The 11,088-nt window shown below is 56.0% G+C and overlaps 1 protein-coding gene across 2 annotated transcripts; it reads right to left on the bottom strand.

The window, feature by feature from the left end:
- Window positions 1-84: 84 nt before the first annotated feature.
- Window positions 85-11,053, bottom strand: TMC4 (transmembrane channel like 4). 2 transcript variants are annotated; one of them, XM_059153612.1, is made up of 15 exons: window positions 10,897-11,053; window positions 10,216-10,429; window positions 8,726-8,871; window positions 8,230-8,462; window positions 8,025-8,146; window positions 3,942-4,089; window positions 3,198-3,365; window positions 2,808-2,971; window positions 2,427-2,553; window positions 2,056-2,153; window positions 1,582-1,765; window positions 1,168-1,298; window positions 914-1,069; window positions 438-516; window positions 85-340 (listed from the first exon to the last, which is right to left on the bottom strand). In XM_059153612.1, the coding sequence occupies exons 1-15, from the start codon at window positions 10,958-10,960 to the stop codon at window positions 272-274; spliced, it is 2,103 nt and encodes a 700-aa protein (XP_059009595.1). In that variant the 5' UTR covers window positions 10,961-11,053; the 3' UTR covers window positions 85-271. The 2 variants fall into 2 exon arrangements, 1 of the variants encoding a protein (XP_059009595.1); XR_009348953.1 differs by lacking the exons at window positions 85-340; window positions 1,168-1,298.
- Between the last annotated feature and the right edge of the window lie 35 nt (window positions 11,054-11,088).

Raw genomic sequence — 11,088 nt, 5'->3', positions numbered from 1 at the left:
AGGCCTCTACATTTGATTGGCCTGTGTCCTGCTCTTCACCCGCCCCCAGCCCGATCCTCAGGATGCAAGTTACGAGGAGTGCTCTGAAACCTGTGCTGCCTTTATTGAAGCGCGAAGGAGGTTTGCCGGAGAGTGAGGGACCTGGCAGGGTTGGGGAGCTCCAGAGCCCCGGAAATCTCCGAATTCCAGGGCTGTGAGGGCTTGGGGTCTTGTCCAGTTCTCTCCTCTTAGAGACGACGTGCCGGAGACTTACAAAGGGAGGCTGGGGAGGTCAGAGAGCCCCTCTGGCCGAGCTCAGGGCCACGGCGCGCTGTGCCAGGAAGACCTTATTCCGCGCCTCCTGAGTAAAGGGTAAAGTGAAGTAGAGGTGAGACAAACCTCCCCCGCTACTTCTTTCTATAACCAGGACCTCTTCCCACGAACCCAGTCTGGCTCACCGTCTCTATCTGGCGTTTGAGCTCAGAGATGAGACGTCCGTAAGAGTTAGCCAAGGCCAAGGTATATGCCATCAGGATGCTAGAGGAGACAAATGGAAGCCAGAACGCTCCTGGAGTATCTTCAGGGTAATGGCTCCTTAGAAACCAGGGATCCGGACCCCCAGCCCCACCTCCCTCAGACCCAGGAGACCCTGGCCCCCCAGCTCCCTCCTCCTCCCTCAGACCCAGGAATCCAGAGCTCCCAGGTCCCTCCTCCTCCCTCAGACCCAGGAGTCCGGACCCCCTAGCTCCCTCCTCCCTCAGACCCAGGAGTGTGGAATCCCCAGTTCCCTCCTCCCACAGACGCAGGAGTCCAGGCCCCCCAGCTCCCTTCTCCCTCAGACCCAGGAGTCCAGGACCCAGCCCCCTCCCTTGGAAAGAGGCAGTAGGGTCCCCAGGGCACACAAACTCAAATCCAGGAGTCTGGGCTCCCTCACCTGGAGATTAACAGAAGAGGCACGGCAAAAGTCTGGGTCCCCAGGAAAAAGAGAAAGTCCTGGACGGTCTGCGGGAGGGTGTAAATAGACTCAGGGATGTGGGCCCAGATGGACGACTGCCCTTGGAATGGACCGCACAGCTTGGAAGGTGGGATCCTGAAGAGCGCAGAGACAGGCAGTGTTCAAGGATGGCGGCGATTCAGAATCCTGGATGAGGGTGGAGGGGGCGGGGGCAAGGCGCCTCTCACACTTACAGGAAAAGGCTATAAAGCACGGGAACGGCGGAGATGGCCAGACCCAGGAGAAGGACCAAGGGGAAAAAGAAATTCACTGTGGAAGCCCGAAAGGTGCGGGAGGCCGGGGAGCAGGTGGAGAAAAGGGTGAACTGTGGCGAGAAGGAGACACAGGACTGTGAGTCCTAGCCTGTCCTTTTTCATCACCCAGGAGTCCTGGCCCCTTCTCAGTCAGGAACCGCAAGGCTCTAGTCCTTTTCTGCCATCAGATCCGGGAGTTTGGGTCCCCTCTTCCCTTGGACGGACAAGTTAAGACGCCCTAAACTCCTCCTCCCACATCTAGGAATCTGTCCTCCAGACCCCTCCTCTTTCTAGTAGTTGGGGACCGTTGCTTCCATCCTCCTCCAGGACCCAGGAATCCGCCACACTCCTCACCTTTTTCAAATAGAAAAGTAGCAGGAACTTGACCGTGTTGAGCAGAGGTAGTAAAGGGCAGAAAAAACTCCCTACCCAGACCACCGTCTGCGCGTAGATGAGCCCGAGCACCTCGTCGGGCACCTGGAACTCCTGGGTTCCCACCACACGACCCAGCGCCCCGGGACAGAGGCCGCAGAGCAGTCTGGAGGCGGGACAGGGCGGGGCCGAGTCAGAGGCGTGGTGGCCCGCATTGCCCCGCCTCTGCCGTCCCGCCCACCAATCGGAAGTCAAGAAATCGAATAGGCGTGGGGCTTTCAAAGTCCTGGAGTGGGTGTGTCCAGAGGTCGACCCCGGCGGGCTAGAGGTAGGGGCGGGGGCAGAGGGAAGTAACTAGGTAATAGAGGGGAGGGGTCTGCGGACAAAGGGCAAAGAGATGGAGCAGAGGCGGGGCTAGAGAAGGGGGTGGGGCACTGTGAGGGGCGGGGCTCTCACTTCCGAGGAAACTGGATGAGCAGCATAACAGCCAGGCCAGTCAGCAGATCAAACAGCAGGAGTTTGTACATCTCCTGCCCCAGCCGAGTCTCCCAGCACTGAGGAAGGAAGTCATGGGTCAGGAAGACCTCAGGACCCTGGCACCTAGAGGCGCAAGCATCCAGGTCTCCAAATCACAAGCGTGTGAGAGCCTAACAATTCTTTCTCTGGGGCATGGGGGGGGCCTCAGTTTTTTTGTTTTGTTTTTGTTTTTACCATCTGTACCCTTGTCCTCAATGGGAGGGTTTCTAGCACCTTAAACTCCTCCTTCCTCTCAAACCTGGAGTCAGGACCCTCATAGACCCAGGATTCGGGGCCCCTCTCCTTCTCACCGGTAGTTCCTTGTAATTGTAGCCACAGGTTTTGCACTCCTCAGCCTCAGCCTTGCCCCCGCAAGTGATCTGATTCCAGAGAGAGAAGAGCAGAACGAGCAGGGAGGCCAGGCGGAGAAACACGGTCCTGGCAAGGGGAAGGGAAAAGGAATCATCACTGACCAGTGCTCACCCGAAACTCGCCACCCGCAACAGTGTGGAACACACGGTTCTCCCCACTTCACAGATGAAGAAACCGAAGCTCTGTGAACAAGAATCAGGATTTGAGTCCAGATCTCACTGGGTCCAGAATTCTGGGGATTTCCGTGCTTATGTATCAGAGCCAGTGTCCTTCAGGCCAGCCCTGCCATCATCCCCAGCACACCCCCCAAAGGCTAGAACCTGAGCAGGATAAAAACAATCTGGCGGCTCCTGGTGTAGCCCTCCAGTGGGGCAATGAGCTTGAACACAGGTGGCAGTAAGAAGTTGACCCCAGAGATGAAGATGGACGGAAGGTAATCCACCCCAAGCTTTAGCAGTGGCATCTCCTGGACAAGGGGCATCTCCTGGGAGAGAGGGACCAAGCAAAGAGACCCTAGGGTTCTGGTCCTTCAGAACCTTGCTGAACATCCTCCCCCAGCCTCTTCCTCCAGCATCCCAAAGTCCAAGGTCCAAACGTACACCCCATCCCTCTTCCTAAGATCCTAAGGAATTATAGACTTCAGTCCCTTTTAACCTTGCAAGTGTAAGTGCTGGAACCACAGGACCCTTCTCCCCCAGGACCCTCCACACCTGCAGATCCACAGTGGCCCCTGTAGCCCAGTAGACTCCATAGAAGGCTGCTCCCAGGAGTGCAATCACCAGCAGATTGAGCAGAATGTGCACCGACCACATCCAGGCTTGCTGGCCCAGGGTCCGCACCGCCGCCTGGCGCCGCACCACAGCTTCCTCCAGCTCCACCTGAGGCCAGGAAAGATGTCCATTTGGGCTCAATTCCCCCAGGTCCTACAGAGGCCTTCTGTCAACCTGAACTGATACAGCAACACCCCTCTAAGGAATTCTACAATCCTTGTCACAGTGCCTCCTTGGTCCTCTAGGGGACAATTTAGATCTCCCGGCCCCGCCCCTCCACAGCCCCACCCAGCACCCCACAGGCCACGCCCCAGCACTCCACACCCTGCCCCCTCAAGGCCCCACCCAGTATCCCCCAAGCCCCGCCCTCTGAAGGCTGAGCTAGCGCTCCACAGCCTGTCCTCCCACGCACCCCGCCCTGAGGCCTGGACCTGTGCTCGGTATCCTGCCCCCCTCGCGCCCCCGCGCCCTGAGGCCCAGCGCGCATGCCCTGTACGGAATTCCAGTTTTATCAAGCTCCTTCTGGCAGCTTCCGGCCCCGCCCCTTCCCCCTCAGGCCCCCCCCGCCTGCTTTTTCCTAGACCCTTCCTGCGTTTCTGAGTCCCACCCCCTCTCGGGGCCCCGCCCACGTACTTGGCCCCGCCCCCTACCTACCTGCTTGTACACCCCCATCCCTAAGCGCACCTGCAACTCGTAGAGGATACTGCGCTGGCGCAGCCGCACGTGCGCATCCCCACAGAGGCCGAAGTCCCAGGCGGTGAACACCCGGTGGCTGAAGCTGGTCAGGGCCCCTGACTCGGCCAACAGCGTCTGTTTGAGTCCTGACACGGAGCTAAGGGAGGGGAGAGCCAGGAGACAGGGTGTGGAGGGTCAGTCATGAGTGCGGGGGCACCCCTCTTATGGGACACACGGGGAAATGAATCTGAGGACCTTGGGCGTTGGACGAGCTGCCACCTAGCAAAGAAAGAGTCAGAGACCAAGAGAGAGATTCAGGGGCCGACTCGGGAAGACAGACACCCAGCAGATAGCGACAGAGCTCCAGAGAAAGGGGCACAGGGACCCAGAGTAAGAAAGACAAAGACCCTGGGGAGAGACACATTAAGAAGGGAGACTGGAGACCAAAGGGGGTAGGATTCAGAGAAAGGGGGACAGTAAACGAAGGCAAGAGGTCTAGAGAGAGGGATCAGAGAAGTCTAGAGAAGGGGGTAGAGGAGGAAGGCCCAGAGAAAGGAGGGGAGATCTCCAAGGGGTGGGGCAAAGACCCAGGGAGGGGACAGAGAATCAGAGAGAGGGGAAAACACGGAGAAAAGTGGGCCAAGAGGCTCAATGCCCTGGTGCAAGCCCCTGGCCTCTCCCAAGTGGATGATTACAGATGCCTGCTCCCCAGTCTCTGATTCCACCTGCACCCTCTTGAATCCATTCTGTTCCTGCGCCAGTGGAACCTTCTTTTTATTCAGATCAGATGGTCCTGCCCTTTAAACCCTCTTTCACAGCTTCTCCCTGTCCTTGAAAGTTAAGCTCCTTCGTAGCACAGCCAGCCAGCACGCACCTGATCTCGACCCCACCTAATTCCTGAAACTCAAATACTGTCCCTGCACCTTCTCCTCCTGGCCTTTCATAGCTCAGAACACTCCAAACCTCTTCTCACCACAGGGCCTTTGCATGTGCAGTTCCTGCTGCCTGGAATGCCCAGGTCTTAGTTGCTCACCTGACTGGTTCCTTCTCTTTCTGGTCTCTACTTACAGGTCACCTCTTCAAGTCCTTCTCTGACCGCTCCCTTTAATGAGGCTTCTTACGCTTTCTCTATCCCAGGGGGTGGCAAACTACAGCACCAGATTTTGTAAATAAAGTTTTATTGGAACACAGCTGCTGTTGCTTATTCTCTACAGCTGCCTTAGTCCTACAACAGCAGAGTTTAATTGAGACAGAGACCGTATGGCTGGAAAATGAACAAAAATATGAACATGTTTCTTATCTGGACTTTATCAGCAAAAAACTGCTGATCCTTGCTCTCTCTTCCCCATCATATCCTCCCGTTGGTTTTCTATATAGTACTGCTCCCGAACGGACATCACTGACTTGCTTTTTAATATAAAAGTTGCTTTCTATCTCTCTCTCTGTTCATCTCTGCTCCTGGGTGGTGAGGTGTACCCAGGTAGGGGGACCTCCATCTGATGTCCCAGGCATGGCATCAGGAGACACTCCACCTTTTCTAAGTCCTTGGTTTCCTTCTTGACCACAGCCCTGCCCCTGGAGGAACTCCTAATCTTGCTCGAATGCCAGTGTGTCCCAGATCTGTGCCTACAGTCCAGACCCATCTGCAGAACCCATGTGTGCGACCACCTACTCACTAGTCCCTTGGTTTGTCCAAACGCCACTTCGGGATCAACCCACCAAAGCCACAATCCCCACTGATGTGGTTCTCTCTATAGCTCTCCCCTTCACATACATCCAGAGTCTCCCTTTTATATGAAGGACAGAACAGATGGAAGTGGTCCATGGTGCGAAAAGAAAGGATGGGATGGGGGGAATTCAGGGGGATATGTGGCAACCTGAGGTCTTGAGGGGGCTTCTGGAGGCTGGTCAGGTATTATTTCTTGATACGGATGGCCACATACCCACCTCTGTTCTTGGGTTTCTGCATTTTTCTGGATATGTGAGATACTTTTTAAATGAAAAAAAAAAATAGACAACGAATATTTGACAAGGGAGCCCACACACTCAGTGGGAGGGGAGGACAGTCTTCAACAAATGCTGAGGAAACTGGGCAGCCATACACAGAAGAATGAAACCGCTTCCACTTACATCACTCACAAAAAATAACTTGGAACGGATTACACACCTCAACATAAGACCTAAAGCCGAAAAAAGTCCTAGAAACAGAAATGATGGAAGACCTCTTTGACCTCTGCCTTGGGGGCGATCTTTTGGACAGGACACCGAGAGCGCAAGCAACAAAAGTAGACAGGGGCAAGCGGGGCGACCCCACGCATTAGATCTGCTGCGCAGCAAGGGAAACTGCACAGAGTGAATACAAATGTTCCTGGGGAATAGGAGAAAATATTTGCCAGTCCTGATAGTGGGGTTAATAGAAAAAAACATTGAAAAAGAACACAGACAATATCCAACAGCAAAAAACAATTTTTCAAGGGGCCGAGAAACTGACTAGACATTTTTCTGCAAACATCTAGAAGGTCAACGGGTGCTTGAGCAAGTGTTCATCATCACTGGTCAGCAGGGACGTGCCCATCAAACCCCAATGAGTGATCCCCTCCCACCTGTCGGGATGGCTCTCATCAAGAAGGCAAGACATAACACGTGTTGGTGAGGACGTGGAGAGCAGGGAACCCTCTTGTACTGCTGGGAACGTAAACTGGTGCGTCCCTGTGGAAAACAATATGGAGGTCTCCCTCCCCCTCCAAAAAATGATTTAAAATAGAGCTGCCGTATCGTCCAGCAATCCCATTTCTGGGTATGTATCCAAGGTTAATGAGAAGAGGATCTCAAAGAGACATCTGCACCCCCACATTCACCGCATTACCAACAGTAGCCAAGATACAGAAACCACCTGATGTCTCCTGTCTCCCAACACTGGCTAGAGATGGAGGCAATCATGTTGCAATATATAAATGTATCAGTTCAACACTTTGTATGCCTTAAGCTTACACAATGTTATTTCTGTCCATTGTATCTCAAGAAAGCTGGGAGTGGGGAGTAGAAATTCAATTAAAAAAAAAAAAGAAGAAAAGCCCAAAATCAGCCACTGCCACCACCCTGCTCCAAGCAGCCACCGTCTCCTGCCTGGATTGTAACACCTTGTAACAATTCACCTGCCACGAGCTTGTCCATCCCTTACCCCCTTCCCTTCCTTCTTCCCTTCTTGCTTCTTCTCCCTCCCTCCCTCCCTCTTCCACAGAGCCAGAAAGGAAGAATCCTTTATAAAACCTAAATCAGATCAGGGTGATCTTCTGCTCAAGAACCTGCAGGGAGTCCCATCTCCCTCCAAAAGCCTCCAAATCCTTTACAGACAGAGGGGGGCCCCACCAGCTCCCCCCACCCACTCTGCCCTGGGCCCACAGGCTTCCCAGGGTGACCTCCAGCACACCACCCTGCTCCTGCCCTGCTCTGGCTGTGTTCTCTGCCTGCGATGCTCTCTGCCCGGGTATTTACTTGACCGATCCCTCTCCCTCTCAACGGCTTTGTTTAGAAGTCTTGTCTCAATGAGGCAGCCCTGGGCACCTAATAAGACAGCAGCCCGCCTCACCTGCTGTGTCTAGAGCCCTGATCACCTGCTTACATGCCCCGTCACTGACTCATGTATGGATGGCTGTTAATCACCTGTCTCCAGCTTATAAACTGTCCGCTCCACCGGGGCAGGAATCAGTCGGGTTTGTTTCTTGTCCTGTTTTGCCCACTGTCTAGAACACTGGCCGGCACATAGTAGGGGCTCAAAATGTATTTCTTGTGGGAATGAATGAACCACCCCAGTTTGTTTCCCATAGAGCACTTGCCCCTCCAGAAAAGAGGTGGTCACTTTGCTCGGCTACTATCTTACTTTCCCCTCCTAACCCCTAAGCCCCAGGAAGGAGAAACAGCCCATCGTTGTCCCTGGTCTTTAGCATATATGAAGCATTTTTAAGTGTGATTTCAAGTCCAACTGAGAGAAAGGGATCACAGAGCAAGACTCCAGATCCTTGGGGAGGGGTCTTCTCCCAGCACTAGTCTCTGCCCAGCTTCCCGGGGCCCCGGGGGACCGGTGTTACTGACCGATGAAGGATGAGCAGCAGGTCCAGGAGGCCAATGACAAAGACAGAGCATAGGTAGGTGACTGCCAGGTGTGGACGGGGTGGGTAGAACCCATAGAAGAGAGGAGACCATTCTAGAAAACCCTGCAAAGGGAAAGCGCACCATGCAGTTGGGCGATCAGAACTGGGGGGCCCTGAGGCTCAGAGGGGCTCTCCCAGGGACGCACCTCTCCTGAGAGCAGGTTGAAGAGATGGGTGGGGAAGGCGACCAGGCCTTGGGGGTTGGGGTCGTAGAAGCCGCAGGGTGAGGAGGCGTTAGGGCCCGGGGGACCCGGGGGAGTCCCTTCCAGCCAGGTGGGAAGCAACGTCATGCAGGCCTTAAGTATGGACGCCAGCAGGTTGAGAAGCAGCAGGAAACGCAGCAGGGAGAAGTAGGACTCCGTGCCCGCGCCAAACTGGCCTGCAGGGGGAGCCAGAGAGGCCTGGGGCTCCTTTCCCTGTTGGGAGTCTGGGGCCTCCTCCCTCAGACTGGGGCATCCAGGCCCCCAGACCCTCCTCCCTCAGACCCCGGAGTCCAGACCCCAGCCCCCTCCTCCTCCACACCCAGGAGTCCAGACCCCCAGGTCTTTCTCCTTCAGACCCAGAGTCCAGGAGCCCAGCCCCTCCTCCCTCAGACCGGGGAGTGGGACCCGCCCCAAGACACCAGCCTCAACCCCACTGCACCCCCGATTCTCTTCAGTGTCCACGCCCAGGGTTGCAAGGTGTGCAGGCCCGCCTTCATCTTCTCCTTGGACCGCCGAAGCCACAAGGCCCACTGCTCGCCTCTGGAACCTGATTTCTGAGCCCTCTGGTCCTTGGCATGGCTCTGCCTGGTAGGAAAACAGACTCAGAGCAGAATAGAAAGGGCCCAGCAGCCCCAGCTGGACACCACCCAAATGTAGCAACAAGACAAGAGCGGGACCAGGAAGTCAAAGGCAGCATATTGGTGACTGGGGATACCCCGGGCCGACAGGAAGAGGCACAGAAGCCCGGCAGGGTACTCAGACTGCAGGGATCCCCACACAGAGCTCCAGGCAAGCACGCAGCCTGCCCTGGAGGGACGCATTCGTCGGTGGCAAAGTGCCACAGGAAAACGAGAGCTCATCCTAGTAGTCTGGGAGGAGACACTGTGGGGAGAAAGGGGGTGATATGGGGCATGTGGGGTGCCTCTGGGTCCCAGGGAGATGTCTCTTGCCCTCTGTGGAGTCTGCCTGGGAGCTCACCATGGGAACACTCTCAGTGTATACACAATGCCATGTACACTTTTCTGTAGGCAAACGTCATAAAGGGAAAGAAAAAAGGAAGGTATGATCCTGTGATTTATAAATATATATCTGGTTTCTGTCCCTGTCCCTGGCAAACCCCTGGGATGCCCTAAGTGATGCGATAAATGTGTCTTTTGTAAAATAAGTGAGGTGTTTTTGGACCCCAACTAAGAGTGGGGGCTGGTTGCTAGGGGACCTCTCCCGCAGCTGCAGGAAGAGAAGCAGGGCTGGGTGGTGCGTCCTGTCACTAGTGGCCAAAGATTTCACCAAGCATGGCTGTGTGACAAAGTGCCCTAAACCCCCATAACGATGGGGTTCAGAAAACAATTTCCAGACACACGACCCCATTCTCAGAAGGGCGTCACACCTGCTTCTTAGGTTCTGCTGTTTCTGGGAACATATGGTATCCCACAGGTATTCCCCACTTGCCCGAAGTTCCAGTGCTTTCTTTGTTTTCAGGAAAGACGCACAGGACTCTGCTCTATGCAGAGCAGGTTTACGAAAGGTTTGCTAGGACACTGTGCTTGGGATAGCGGGGGGGCACCTCTCAGTGCTGACCTAGAGGCCAGCACGTTCATTGTTCCCCAGCCCAGTGAATCATGCAGACCTGGGAGGGAAAGAAGGAAGAGTCCGGAGGCTGAGACAGACTTACTGTAGAGAAGGAAACACGAAGAACAGATTTCAGGCCCAGGGAGAAAGAGCTTGAGCAGAGACGGAGACTGTGAACCCGGCCGAGGGAAGAGTCCCAGCGTCAGGGAGACAGGACTTCTTGGAGTCAGAGAAGCAGAGACGAGGGCATGGGCGAAAGATGCCAAGAGAAGCAGGGAGAATCCCAGTAAGAAGGAGACACAGCGCCAGCAAGCCCGAGGATGGCCCTCACCTGGCTGGGAGGTGGGACAGGAGACTCACCTGTGTGCCCGGCGGGCCTGCAGGGGCCAGGGCAGTTCCCGGGAGGGGAGGGGCTCCTCCAGCTCCTTTTGGGCAGCTTCTGCGATGGCCTGGATATTCCTGTCTCCATCTTCTTCCTCCTCCTCTGATGCCCCCCATGGCAGAACCCCAGGGCCTCGGTACCGAAGGGTAGCAGCACTGGGGAGCTCATTCAGCACAGAAGAGAGGGACGGGCCTGGGGCAGGACAGCAGGGGCTGGGAGGGCGTAGGAGTCCCAGCTTCCGCTCCCTCCTCCCTCAGACCAATAGTCCAGACCCCCAGCATCTCCTCCCTCAGACCCTGGAGTCCAGGCCCCCAGCCCCTCCTCCCTCAGACCCGGGAGTCTGGGCCTCGTGCCCCGCAAGCACCCAAATGTGGGCCCTCTAGGCCCCTACTATCTCAGGACTGAGAAGCCCACTCTTCAGCTTCCTTTTAAAGCTTATTCAGTTTTTGAACTTGGCCCCCCTCCCTTGAGACTAGAGTCTGCACCTCCAGAATCCTCCCCAGGACCCCCATCCTCTGGTTCCCCTCTCTCTCAAAACTACCAGGAATCGAAATCCCTCCCCCTTTTGCCCTCTGGACCCTGGAGTTCCGGCCTCCTTTCTCTGCCTCCCTCAGGATTTCCTCCCTGGGGCTGGGTCCTCCCACCCCCCACTCCCGCACCTGCTCTGGCTCCCCGGGGTACCGGCCACCCTCCAGAGGAGTCCCGGGCCTCCGGTTCCCACATCGGGCACTCTTCCACGGCCCCAGGTGAAACTGCTTCCGTCTCCAGCGGCCAGCCGGGCGGGGACTACCCCAGGGAAGGCAGGGACTGGGGCAGGTCTGTACCTGGCCACCAGGTGGCTGGGGGCGGGG

Source organism: Mustela lutreola, chromosome 16 (assembly GCF_030435805.1).
Source record: "Mustela lutreola isolate mMusLut2 chromosome 16, mMusLut2.pri, whole genome shotgun sequence".
NCBI classification, from domain to species: domain Eukaryota; kingdom Metazoa; phylum Chordata; class Mammalia; order Carnivora; family Mustelidae; genus Mustela; species Mustela lutreola.
The sequence above is the reverse complement of the archived record's forward strand: the minus strand, read 5'-3'. Positions and strand labels throughout refer to the sequence as shown.